Source organism: Trichomycterus rosablanca, chromosome 12 (assembly GCF_030014385.1).
Source record: "Trichomycterus rosablanca isolate fTriRos1 chromosome 12, fTriRos1.hap1, whole genome shotgun sequence".
Lineage (NCBI taxonomy): Eukaryota > Metazoa > Chordata > Actinopteri > Siluriformes > Trichomycteridae > Trichomycterus > Trichomycterus rosablanca.
In genome coordinates this window covers 24,015,156-24,028,288 of record NC_085999.1, presented here as the reverse complement: position 1 = coordinate 24,028,288, position 13,133 = coordinate 24,015,156, and the positions used below count along the sequence as shown (strand labels likewise).

Here is a 13,133-nt window from a genome sequence, read left to right as displayed (position 1 = left end):
GGTATGGTGTGCAACTCAGCATTCTTCTTCCTCCAAACACGACGAGTTGAGTTTTTACCAAAAAGTTCCATTTTGGTTTCATCTGACCACATGATATTCTCCCAATCCTCTTCTGGATCATCCATATGCTCTCTGGCAAACTTCAGACGGGCCTGGACATGTACTGGCTTAAGCAGGGGGACACGCCTGGCACTGCAGGATTTGAGTCCCTCTCGGCATAGTGTGTTACTGATGGTAGCCTTTGTTACTTTGGTAACCAGCTCTCTGCAGGTCATTCATCAGGTCCCTCCGTGTAGTTCTGGGATTTTTGCTCACCGTTCTCATGATCATTTTGACCCCACGGGATGAGATCTCCCAAGGGAGATTATCAATGGTCTTGTATGTCTTCCATTTTCTTACAATTGTTCCCACAGTTGATTTATTCACACCAACCTGCTTCCCTATTGTAGATTCACTCTTCCCAGCCTGGTGCAGGTCTACAATTTTCTTCCTGGTGTCCTTCGACAGCTCTTTGGTCTTGGCCATGGTTGAGTTTGGAGTCTGACTGTTTGAGGCTGTGGACAGGTGTCTTTTATACAGATAATGAGGTCAAACAGGTGCCATTAATACAGGTAACGAGTGGAGGACAGAAGAGCTTCTTAAAGAAGAAGTTACAGGTCTGTGAGAGCCAGAAATCTTGCTTGTTTGTGGGTGACCAAATACTTATTTTCCACCATAATTTACAAATAAATTCTTTAAAAATCCTACAATGTGATTTCCTGGATTTTTTTTTTCTCATTCTGTCTCTCATAGTTGAAGTGTACCTATGATGAAAATTACAGACCTCTCTCATCTTTCTAAGTAGGAGAACCTGCACAATCAGTGGCTGACTAAATACTTTTTGACCCCACTGTATGACTATATAAACGATGATAAAATCATCACATTCTCCACCTGTGATCACAGTACAGCTCACTGTAGAGTAACCATTTTGTAAAGTTTTAATACAAATAATACACTGGTACCTTAAAACTAAATGTCAATTGGTTCTGGATGTGTGGCGCTGAGTTTAAAAGGCACTGAGTTTCAAGGGATTTTTTTCCCATAAGGATGTATGGAAAACCTAATAAATTTTAGGCAAATGTAAAGTAATGGGGTTGTTTTTGACACTTATACATGGAAAATAACACAAATACAATAAAAAAAACACTGAAACACAAATAAAAACAGTTAAAAATCAATAAATAATACAATAAAACCTTTATTGTTTCCTTATGCTTCTTAGTCAAGGAAATGCTTGATCTTGGATTACCGTATTCCGTTTAGTAAAGAAGCATTTACATAAGAAGAGGCACAATTGCTTTTGTGCTGGCTGTGCCGTTATTTCCAAAGTGACTTATTGTACTAAAACGAGTGAGGAATTTCATTAGTGGAGAGAACTTATGAGCAGTAATAATTAAGAGAGGTTTGTAATGGCTAGACGACTGGGTCAGAGCAACTCCAAAACTGCAGCTCTTGTGGGGTGTTCCCGGTCTGCAGTGGTCAGTATCGATCAAAAGTGGTCCAAGGAAGGAACAGTGGTAAACCGGCGACAGGGTCATGGGCGGCCAAGGCTCATTGATGCATGTGGGGAGCGAAGGCTGACCCGTGTGGTCTGATCCACAAACAGACGAGCTACTGTAGCTCAAATTGCTGAAGAAGTTAATGCTGGTTCTGATAGAAAGGTTGAAGAATACACAGTGCATCGCAGTTTGTTGCATATGGGGCAGCAAAAGGGGGACCAACACAATATTAGGAAGGTGGTCATAATGTTATGCCTCATTGGTGTATGTTTGTAAGTTAAGAAATGAAGTCTCACCCTGCCGTTGCTGACCACAGCTGACTGTCCAGGTTTTAGCTTTAGCACCTCCTGACAGAATATGTGCTGGCTGCGCAGAAAATCCAACTCCAGCGTGTTAAACTTCTTCTCAAAGTTGTCCTGGTCCATGCCCTGCAGCACAGCATCATATACAGTTAACAATTACCAAGGCAAAGCAAGTCATTTATAGCAAAATATTAGAAATTAAATCTTAGCTGTGCTATCAGCCACACAGTCTACAACTGTCACTTTTCTGCTGTCTGAGACAGGGTCCTACAGAGCGCACTATAACCAATGACTCTTCCATCTCTCCTGAGGTTGCAATTAAAGCAGCAATGAAAAACCCATTCAATCTTCCCTTCAACCAGATTGTGTCTACACTATATTGCCAAAAGTACCGCACACCATAATCCCCCCTCCACCAAACTTTACACTTGGCACAATGCAGTCAGACAAGTACCGTTCTCCTGGCAACCGCCAAACCCAGACTCGTCCATCGGATTGCCAGACGGAGAAGCGTGATTTGTCACTTCAGAGAACACGTCTCCACTGAGTCCAGTGGTGGCGTGCTTTACACCACTGCATCTGACGCTTTACATTGCGCTTGGTGATGTAAGACTTGGATGCAGCTGCTCGGCCATGAAAACCCATTCCATGAAGCTCTCTATGCACTGTTCTCAAGCTAATCTGAAGGCCACATGAAGTTTGGAGTTCTGTAGCGATTGACTCTGCAGAAAGTTGGCGACCTCTGTGCACTATGCGCCTCAGCATCCGCTGACCCCGCTCTGTCATTTTGCTGTCGTTCCTTATCGCTTCCGCTTTGTTATAATACCACTGACAGTTGACTGTGGAATATTTAATAGCGAGGACATTTCACGGCTGGACTTGTTGCACAGGTGGCATCCTATCACGGTACCACGTTGGAATTCACTGAGCTCCTGAGAGAGACCCATTCTTTCACTAATGTTTGTAGAAGCAGTCTGCATGTCTAGGTACTTGGTTTTATACATCTGTGGCCATGGAAGTGATTGGAACACCTGAATTCAATGATTTGGATGGGTGAGTGAATACTTTTGGCAATATACAGTGTATCACAAAAGTGAGTACACCCCTCACATTTCTGCAAATATTTCATTATATCTTTTCATGGGACAACACTATAGACATGAAACTTGGATATAACTTAGAGTAGTCAGTGTACAGCTTGTATAGCAGTGTAGATTTACTGTCTTCTGAAAATAACTCAACACACAGCCATTAATGTCTAAATAGCTGGCAACATAAGTGAGTACACCCCACAGTGAACATGTCCAAATTGTGCCCAAATGTGTCGTTGTCCCTCCCTGGTGTCATGTGTCAAGGTCCCAGGTGTAAATGGGGAGCAGGGCTGTTAAATTTGGTGTTTTGGGTACAATTCTCTCATACTGGCCACTGGATATTCAACATGGCACCTCATGGCAAAGAACTCTCTGAGGATGTGAGAAATAGAATTGTTGCTCTCCACAAAGATGGCCTGGGCTATAAGAAGATTGCTAACACCCTGAAACTGAGCTACAGCATGGTGGCCAAGGTCATACAGCGGTTTTCCAGGACAGGTTCCACTCGGAACAGGCTTCACCAGGGTCGACCAAAGAAGTTGAGTCCACGTGTTCGGCGTCATATCCAGAGGTTGGCTTTAAAAAATAGACACATGAGTGCTGCCAGCATTGCTGCAGAGGTTGAAGACGCGGGAGGTCGGCCTGTCAGTGCTCAGACCATACGCCGCACACTGCATCAACTCGGTCTGCATGGTTGTCATCCCAGAAGGAAGCTGACGCACAAGAAAGCCAGCAAACAGTTTGCTGAAAACAAGCAGTCCAAGAACATGGATTACGGGAATGCCCTGTGGTCTGACGAGACCAAGATAAACTTGTTTGGCTCAGATGGTGTCCAGCATGTGTGGCGGCGCCCTGGTGAGAAGTACCAAGACAACTGTATCTTGCCTACAGTCAAGCATGGTGATGGTAGCATCATGGTCTTGGGCTGCATGAGTGTTGCTGGCACTGGGGAGCTGCAGTTCATTTAGGGAAACATGAATTCCAACATGTACTGTGACATTCTGAAACAGAGCATGATCCCCTCCCTTCGAAAACTGGGCCTCATGGCAGTTTTCCAACAGGATAACGACCCCAAACACAACCTCCAAGATGACAACTGCCTTGCTGAGGAAGCTGAAGGTAAAGGTGATGGACTAAACCCAATTGAGCACCTGTGGCGCATCCTCAAGTGGAAGGTGGAGGAGTTCAAGGTGTCTAACATCCACCAGCTCCGTGATGTCATCATGGAGGAGTGGAAGAGGATTCCAGTAGCAACCTGTGCAGCTCTGGTTGATTCCATGCCCAGGAGGGTTAAGGCAGTGCTGGATAATAATGGTGGTCACACAAAATATTGACACTTTGGGCACAATTTGGACATGTTCACTGTGGGGTGTACTCACTTATGTTGCCAACCATTTAGACATTAATGGCTGTGTGTTGAGTTATTTTCAGAAGACAGTAAATCTACACTGCTATACAAGCTGTACACTGACTACTCTAAGTTATATCCAAGTTTCATGTCTATAGTGTTGTCCCATGAAAAGATATAATAAAATATTTGCAGAAATGTGAGGGGTGTACTCACTTTTGTGATACACTGTAAGTGTATCTTGCCACCCAGCAGAAATGCACAATTTAATGCTGCTAAATAGAAAGCATTTTTCATGCACTGCTAACCTTTAAAAGCAGATCCTTAATCTTGGTGCCCTGTCTGAGGAACTGAGCAGTTTCTTCTTTAAGTAGTTTGACGGTAAGGTCAAGAGAGTTCTTGATGCTCTGAGTAAGGAGGGAAGCCCATATGGCTCTGTATAGACTGCTATTCTCTTCTGTGGGTTTGTCACTTGGGTTATTTATCACACCAACACGAGTACTGGAACCACTGGATTTCTGCAGCCAAACAAACAAAGGGTTAGTGATGCTCAGAAACAGCAATCATTTACAAACCATCAGTATTTTGACAGCACTTCTCAATTTTGGTTAACGGAGATTCTGAGGGCTTGTTTACAACCCCAAATCAAAAAAAGTTGGGACAGGATGAAAAATGCAAATAATAAAAAAACATTTACATCTTACATTTACTTAGATTTTTATTTCATTGCAGACAGGATGAACCTGAGATATTTCATGTTTTGTCTGCTCAACTTCATTTCATTTATTAATAAACATCCATTCCTGCATTTCAGGCCTGCAACACATTCCAGAAAAAGTTGGGACAGTAAAGCATTTACCACTTTGTAATGTTGCCATTCCTTTTCACCACACTTAAAAGACGTTTTGGCACCGAGGATACCAAGTGATTTAGTGTTTCAGCTTTTATTTTGTCCCATTCTTCCTGCAAACACGTCTTAAGATGTGCAACAGTACGGGGTCGTTGTTGTCACATTTTTCTTTTTAAAGTTCTACACACATTCTCTACTGGGGACAGGTCAGGACTGCAGGCAGGCCACTCCAGTACCCGTACCCTCTTCTTCCGCACCCATGCTTTTGTAATGTGTGCAGCATGTGGTTTTGCATTGTCTTGTTGAAAAATGCATGGATGTCCCTGAACCAGATGACGTCTTGAAGGCAGCATATGTTGCTCTAAGATCTCAATGTACTTTACTTCATTAATGCTGCCATCACAAAAGTGTAAATGACCTTCGACAGGAGCACTGACACAGCCCCATAGCATGACAGAACCTGGCTTTTGGACTTGTTGCTGATAACAGTCTGGATGGTCCTTTTCGTCTTTGGTCCGGAGCACACAGCGTCCATTTTTTTTCCAAAAAATGCTGATTCATCTGACAACAATACACATTTCCACTGTGTGATGGTCCATCCTAGATGCCTCCGAGGCCAGAGAAGTCGACGCCGCTTCTGAACATGGTTAACATAAAGCTCCTTTTTTGCACAGTCAAGTTTTAAGTGGCATTTATGCATGTAACTCTGTATTGTAGTGCTTAACAAAGGTTTGCCAAAGTAATCCCTCACCCATGTGGTTATATAAGCTATTGTTGAGTGGCGGTTCTTGATGCAGTGCCGTCTGAGTGTTTGTAGATCATGAGCATTCAGCTTAAGCTTGCGCCATTGGCCTTTACGTACTGAAATTCTTTCAGATTCCTTGAATCTTTTAATGATATTATGCACTGTAGAGGGAGAAAGATGCAAATCCCTACCAATCTGTCTTTGAGGTAAATTGTTTTTTAACATTTACATAATGTTCTCACACATTTGTTGACAAACTGGAGATCCTCTGATCATCTTTGCTCATCAAAGACTCAGCCTTTCCTGGATGCTGCTTTTTTGTACCAAACCATGATTACAATCACATGTTGACATCACCTGTTTGGAATCACATCATTATTTAGTTTTTTCATCTCATTACTAGCCCTAAATTGCCCCTGTCCCAACTTTTTTTGGGAATGTGTTGCAGGCCTGAAATGCAGGAATAAAGGGATTTTAACAAATAAAATAAAGTTGATCAGACAAAACATGAAATATTTTGTGTTCAAACTGTCTGCAATCAAATAAAAGTCAAAGTAAATGTAAGAAACACTGCAGTTTTATTTTATTTGCATTTTCCATACTGTCCCAACTTTTTCTGATTTGGGGTTGTATTAGCAATGGCACAATATTAAACGAAAAAAAAGCACCAATGTTAAACAGTTTTCAAATTAATTACTTGGCGTATGCATCATTTGTTCTGTGGAGACAGTGTTTTCCCTGTGGCTACAATTACCTAAAAATAAAACAACAGCGGCTCACCATGTGTTTCAAAGCATTTAACAGGATCTGCCTTCCAGAGACCCGCTCAAGGTCCACAACAATCCAACTGGTCAGTCCATACACCGCTTGCTCTTCTAATAAAAAAATGATAGCACATTTACAGACATATTTAATGTTGTTATATCCAAAAACACAGCCTGTCAAAGTATTACAAATGTGTCTGGCAAGGCTCTACAGATTCAGTGTAGACCTTGAGGCAAAGTATTTATCAACCCGATAAAATCTACCCAAGCGGAAAATAAAACACAGGCTAAAATCAATGGCAAGCATCAAAGACAGCACACACCAGTGGTCAATGTGAGAAGAAACTTTCTAAAGCAAAAAAGTAAGAATAACAAATGAAAACATTGTTTTAGTAAGAAGAATAGCATAAATTAATAGTATTTAATGACGATCTCTGTGTTTAAAGCACTTCTTAGGCTTTCATTTTCTCACCCTGCTTGGTTAAATACTTCATTCTCTTAGAAACAACAGCCGTCTTGTCCTTGGAGTCCAGGAATGAGAACATTGTTGAATCATTCCAGTCATCAGCAACTGTCATTTTTAAACAAAAAAATTTTTTTTCAAACCAATCAGAAGCCCTGAGATGCTAAGCATAACCAATCAGGATTTCTGGGGGCAATTCATTGTTACCTGGAGATGCCGTTAAGTCCAGATACTTTCTGTCCGAGCTCAGAATGAGAGGGTTAATGCGTGGCACCACGTTAGACTGCTCCATCAAAAAATCCACCACATCCGTGCCTTCGGAAATCTGACCCTGTTTATTTGAGATGGTTGGAAAACTTTCTGATGTCAAACCATAGCAGTCAGGTGATATATTTATATGCATTATTTATATAAACATAAACTAATTCTATAAATTAACATACACAACGTCTGCAAGTTGGTACGCTACCAAAAAAAAAAAGCCTACCATGAATACGGCTCTCTGGAAAAAGTTAGTGGCCTCCATGATGAGCTGCAGCAGGATGGTCTCCAGCTCATCTGGGTCCATCTCTTCAGCGCTGAGTGGAACTCCGTTAAACAGAGCCACAGGAAGTGAGCCCAGTCCACTCTTTTTGTAGAATACTGTTCCAGCCTAAATCATTACAAATGTGCACATCGAAAAGCAAGTTTTAACATTTAGTGCTGCTTTCAATACTTACTTGTTTGTTTAATATTTTTTTTCCTCCCCTTTTTCTCCCACTTTAGCGCATCCTCTCACTAATGCTGGTCCCTGCTCCTGATTGGGGAGGACGAGGCTGCTCCACGCCCCCTCTGACAAGTGCACAGCAATCGGACATCTTATCACTTACACTTGACGAGTGCAGTGCAGTACAGCGCTGTGTACGGAGAGCCCCACCCTCTACCACACTCCTTTCCCATCTCCGTGCAGGCGCCACCAACCAGCCAGCAGAGGTCGTAATAGCACTAGTCTGAGATAGAGTCCCCATCTGGCTTAATCCCACCCCTATCTAACAACAAGCCAACCGTTGTTCATGTGGCCGCTCAGCCTCAGCCGGCAGGCAGAGCCGAGATTCAATACAATGTATTCGAGATCTCATCTCTGGTGAACAGCGTGTGTTTTTACCGCTGCGCCACCTGAGCAGTCGTTTATTAGTATTTTAACATCATGGGTTACACTTTTGGTTACATTCATGACAGGAACGGTAGTTACTCATTACACAAGGTTCATCAGTTCACAAGGTTATATCAAACACAGTCATGGACAATTTTGTGTCTCCAATTCACCTCACTTGCATGTCTTTGGACTGTGGGAGGAAACCAGAGCTCCCAAAGTAAACCCAAGCAGACACAGGAAGAACATGCAAACTCCACACAGAAAGGACCCGGACCGCCCCACCTGGGGATTGAACACAGGACCTTTCTTGCTGTGAGATGACAGTGCTACCCACTTAGCCACCGTGCCGACTACTTTTAATATATACATTGATAACACACAGTAAATCAAATTATTATTTACATTTACATTTTCAGCATTTAGCAGACGCTTTTATCCAAAGCGACTTACAAAATGAGCTGAACACAATGAGCAATTGAGGGTTAAGGGCCTTGCTCAGGGACCCAACAGTGGCAACTTGGTGGTGGCGGGGCTTGAACCGGCAACCTTCTGTTTACTAGTCCAGTACCTTAACCACTGAGCTATCACTGGCCCTTTAGATTATTAAATAATAAATTTGAGACATAACTTAAAACAAATGTATGAAAAGGTACAGTAAAAGTACTATAACTGGCAGAAAAGACAGTTCTATATCGAGAAGGATGCTGACATAAGGGAGGTAGGAAATGCAGGTAGATAGTGTGACACAGGAGGGTGTTCAGACAGAGGAAGTGGGCTAGGTAGGTTCTACAATGCTCAAAAAAATTAGGGAACACTTAAATCACACATTGGATCTCGATGAACGAAAGATTCAAGTTAAAAAATCTTTACTGATATAAATTGTGTAATTAGGTAAGAACAAAATGACATAACAGTCAGTGGAAACCAAAAATATCAACCTATGGAGGGCTGGACTCAAAGTAAAACACTGAAATCATGGGCTCATCCAATTGCTGTGAATTTCATCTCTGCAACTTCATGATGTTACTCAGTAGTGTGTATGCATGTATGCACTCCCAGCAACGTCTGGGCATGCTCCTGATGAGAAGGTGGATAATGTCCTGGGGGATGTCCTCTCAGACCTAGATCAGGGCATCAGTGAGCTCCTGGACAGACTGTGGCACGACTTGGCGGCGTCGGATGCACTGATACATAAGGTCCCAGAGGTTCTCAATTGGATTCAGGTCTGAGGAATGTGAAGGCCAGTCAATGGCATCAATGCCTTTATCGTCCAGGAACTGCCTACACACTCTGGCCACGTGAGGTCGGGCATTGTCCTGCACCAGGAGGAACCCAGGGCCCACTGCACCAGCATTCAGGGTACCGTTCACAATACTTGATTCACAATCGCTTATGCTTTTTAACTGGGCAGACTGATAACCCTGAAGTTGAACTGACTTTGTGTTATACAGTGATGATTAAGTGTTCCCTTAATTTTTTGAGCAGTGTATAATGTCTTTAGATCATACTCTATGTAGTGACTATTAATAATTATGGTTTAGTTGAGTGCTCGGGAGACACAGTGGTCTATTACACCAGCCCACTAGAGCCGAGATCCGGGTTCGAATCTCAGCAGTGCTATCGGTTGAATGGGTGTCTAAACAGTTATAATTGGCTATGTCTGGCCAAAGCTTTGCAATAGATCCCATCATGCCACCAACCATTCAGCAATGTACATCAATGTTTGTTTGGGGCATAAGAAAACCGCCCTTTGACCAATAAGGTGTTGTTAATGGGCAGAACTAAGATTTTGGTGTATGCTGGCTGTGGGTAAACATTGCTGCAAAACAAGTTATTATTTTACATCAGTCGCAGGTTTAGTATGAGGAATAATAGCTGTATGGATATGCTCAGTGAAATGATGGCTCTGTTTTCCTGGTCCCCTTTTACACAGATAAAGGTATAAGCGTGTATGTAAATATTGATGGCTTTATTTGTCCAAGACGTTCTTTATTATGTAGATGATTGCGGTTTATTGCTGCATTAATTGTGCAACAAGGAAATAGAAAAACATTATTAAAACGTTATCCGCTGGCAGTAAAAACACGTCACTGCTCTTGAAATAATGTTATGGTTGGTTTGTTTTTATAATGCCATGTTGTCACATTTATGATATTCACTTCAAGAAGCGGTGTTTTATGCTAGTTTTATTGGTCTTGTATTATATATATATCGATCAGCCATAACATTAAAACCACCTCCTTGTTTCTACACTCCACTGACCAATTACTGACTGTAGTCCATCTGTTTCTCTGCATGCTTTGTTAGCCCCCTTTCATGCTGTTCTTCTATGGTCAGGACTCTCCCAGGACCACTACAGAGCAGGTATTATTTAGGTGGTGGATCATTCTCAGCACTGCAGTGACACTGACATGGTGGTGTGTTAGTGTGTGTTGTGCTGGTATGAGTGGATAACACACACTGTCACTGCTGGACTGAGAATAGTCCACCAACCAAAAATATCCAGCCAACAGCACCCCGTAGGTAGCCTCCTGTGACCACTGATGAAGGCCTAGAACAGGGGTCCTCAAACTTTTTAACTTAAGGGCCGGATTACTGTTCTTCAGTGTTTCGGGAGGCCGGACCGCAGATGAAATAGTAAACACACCCCAAAAAAAGCTAATTACTATGTATACTGGATGTATTGTCTGCTGTGTATAACTGTAGTATAATTTTACTTCATAATGATAATGCAGACATTTTATTTATTTGAATCATTTCCATTATCCCAACTCATACAGTGTTTCCCCAAAAATCAGTGTGAACTGTGAGTCTGCTTTTGCCTGACGAGACAGTAAGCATCAGGTTCCATATTTGTTACTGCCAGTCATAATAGCTAATAAGTGTTGATGAGTGAGTCTGAATCTAGTTGGAGATTTAAGGTGTTTAAACTTCGATAAAGTCTGCTCACTTCGGTATACGTCCTTAATCCGTTCCAGATCCTTGGATTCATACCAAACAGGACGTATACCAAACGAATTCTTCCCATTAGAAATAAAGGGAAAATGATTAATCCGTTCCCATGAAAAAAAATCCTATTGTTATTGGCATATTATACGTTGATGGGGTTGTATAAAATAATGTATAAAACGGATAGTTCCGGTCCTAAAATCTGATTGGCTGAGCCGCGTTTAAAGCCATTGTAAAATCACTGATATAAGCGCACCTGTCACCACCTCACATCATTCCATATTAATACGCCACTGAAAAGAAAAAGTACAAACTTGGTTGAACACTATTTTAAGTCATGTACTAATACATGGAAATGTCCAGATTAATATAAACAGTAATCCTGATCATTAAGCGGGTGTTTCGTCCAAGAAATAGTGTAATAGTTTGCGAATGTTATGTTCGCCCTGATGTTGCCTAGCAATACGGCACACCGTTAACGCTCGTGGCTTTGTCTCGCGAGAGGTAAACAAGAGTAGCGCGCGGTGTCGTGACTCATTTTGACCCGTGCAAGTACTAGCACGCGAGTCGTATTCCAAACAAAGGTCGTATACCAAGTAAAATTGTTTGCGTCCAAACAGGACAATAATTCCTGAATCTGCCTGTAGTTAAGAGCATTAGTTTTAATGAAATCAACACAGGACACAACGATTTTCATAATGAAATTCCATTTAACTGCTTTGCAACGCAGTGCAGTGGCTGCGGTCAGTCATCTCTCTATTGATACGCACAATCGCTCCTCTCGCCGAACCCACCATGCTTGGAGCGCCACCCATTGGATCGCTGCCGTATAATCTACGGAGACTCCAGGTGGCCAATTTTTGTTTTTTTCTGTTATTTTTTTTTCGCTATAATACTGTGAGTTTAAAGATGAACAGGGGCCAGACAACATGTATTGCTACTGTGGTTAAAGGGGCCGGTCAGATGAAAGCATCTACTAGGCCGTAGTTTGATGACCCCTGGCCTAGAAGATGACCAACTCAAACAGCAGCAATAGATGAGCGATCGTCTCTGACTTTACATCTACAAGGTGGACCAACTAGGTAGGAGTGTCTAATAGAGTGGACAGTGAGTGGACACGGTATTTAAAAACTCCAGCAGTGCTGCTGTGTCTGATCCACTCATACCAGCACAACACACACTAACACACCACCACCATGATAGTATCACTGCAGTGCTGAGAATGATCCATCACCTAAATAATACCTGCTCTGTGGTGGTCCTGACCATTGAAGAACAGGGTAAAAGCACGCTAAAAAAGTATGTAGAGAAATAGATGAACTACAGTCAGTAATTGTAGAACTACAAAGTGCTTCTATATGGTAAGTGGAGCTGATAAATTGGACAGTGAGTGTAGAAACAAGGAGGTGGTTTTAATGTTATGGCTGATCAGTGTATGTAGTCTTTTACTGTTGTACTTTGGGCATTCGTTGAGGATGTGTTTTATGGTGATGGGTGTCTCACATTCTTTAAAAAGTCTGGGGTCTTCTCTTAGTATTAGGTGTTGGTGTGTCAATCTGTCCGTTATCAAACATCCAGCTCTGTGTGGGAACCCAACACTGGCAGGTAATAAGAAGTGGCTGCAGATTGGACACGTTTTAGAGGTGACGTGTGGTAATCTGGCTCTCCTTAATCAGATTGGGGGTTGTGCAAGTGGCTGTGGTTTCACAATTGGGAATTGGAAATGACTAGATTGGGTAGACAAAAGGGGAAATCCAAAAAAACATTCTGATAAACATTCCCTCAAGTCAATTTGTACAGATAAGGTGGAAAAAAGCAAATCCTGACTCCCTGTGAGGCTTTGTAAAATACAAAAGCTTTTTAAAAGCGGACATAGGATTGCTATTTAAAGTAATTATGTGCACTACCAGTCAATGTTTAGACACACTTGATTAAAGTAAATTGA

General features: G+C 42.1%; 1 protein-coding gene across 1 annotated transcript in view; it reads right to left on the bottom strand.

Moving 5' to 3' along the window:
* The window catches only part of uggt2 (UDP-glucose glycoprotein glucosyltransferase 2), a 76,430-nt gene that overhangs the window by 33,725 nt on the left and 29,572 nt on the right, over nucleotides 1–13,133 (bottom strand). The window contains exons 18-23 of the mRNA XM_063005440.1: nucleotides 7,592–7,756; nucleotides 7,312–7,435; nucleotides 7,114–7,212; nucleotides 6,658–6,752; nucleotides 4,591–4,800; nucleotides 1,838–1,969 (exon numbers count right to left, since the gene is read on the bottom strand). Of these exons, the coding sequence (XP_062861510.1) occupies nucleotides 1,838–1,969; nucleotides 4,591–4,800; nucleotides 6,658–6,752; nucleotides 7,114–7,212; nucleotides 7,312–7,435; nucleotides 7,592–7,756 (825 nt within the window). The remainder of the gene's footprint in view (nucleotides 1–1,837; nucleotides 1,970–4,590; nucleotides 4,801–6,657; nucleotides 6,753–7,113; nucleotides 7,213–7,311; nucleotides 7,436–7,591; nucleotides 7,757–13,133) is intronic.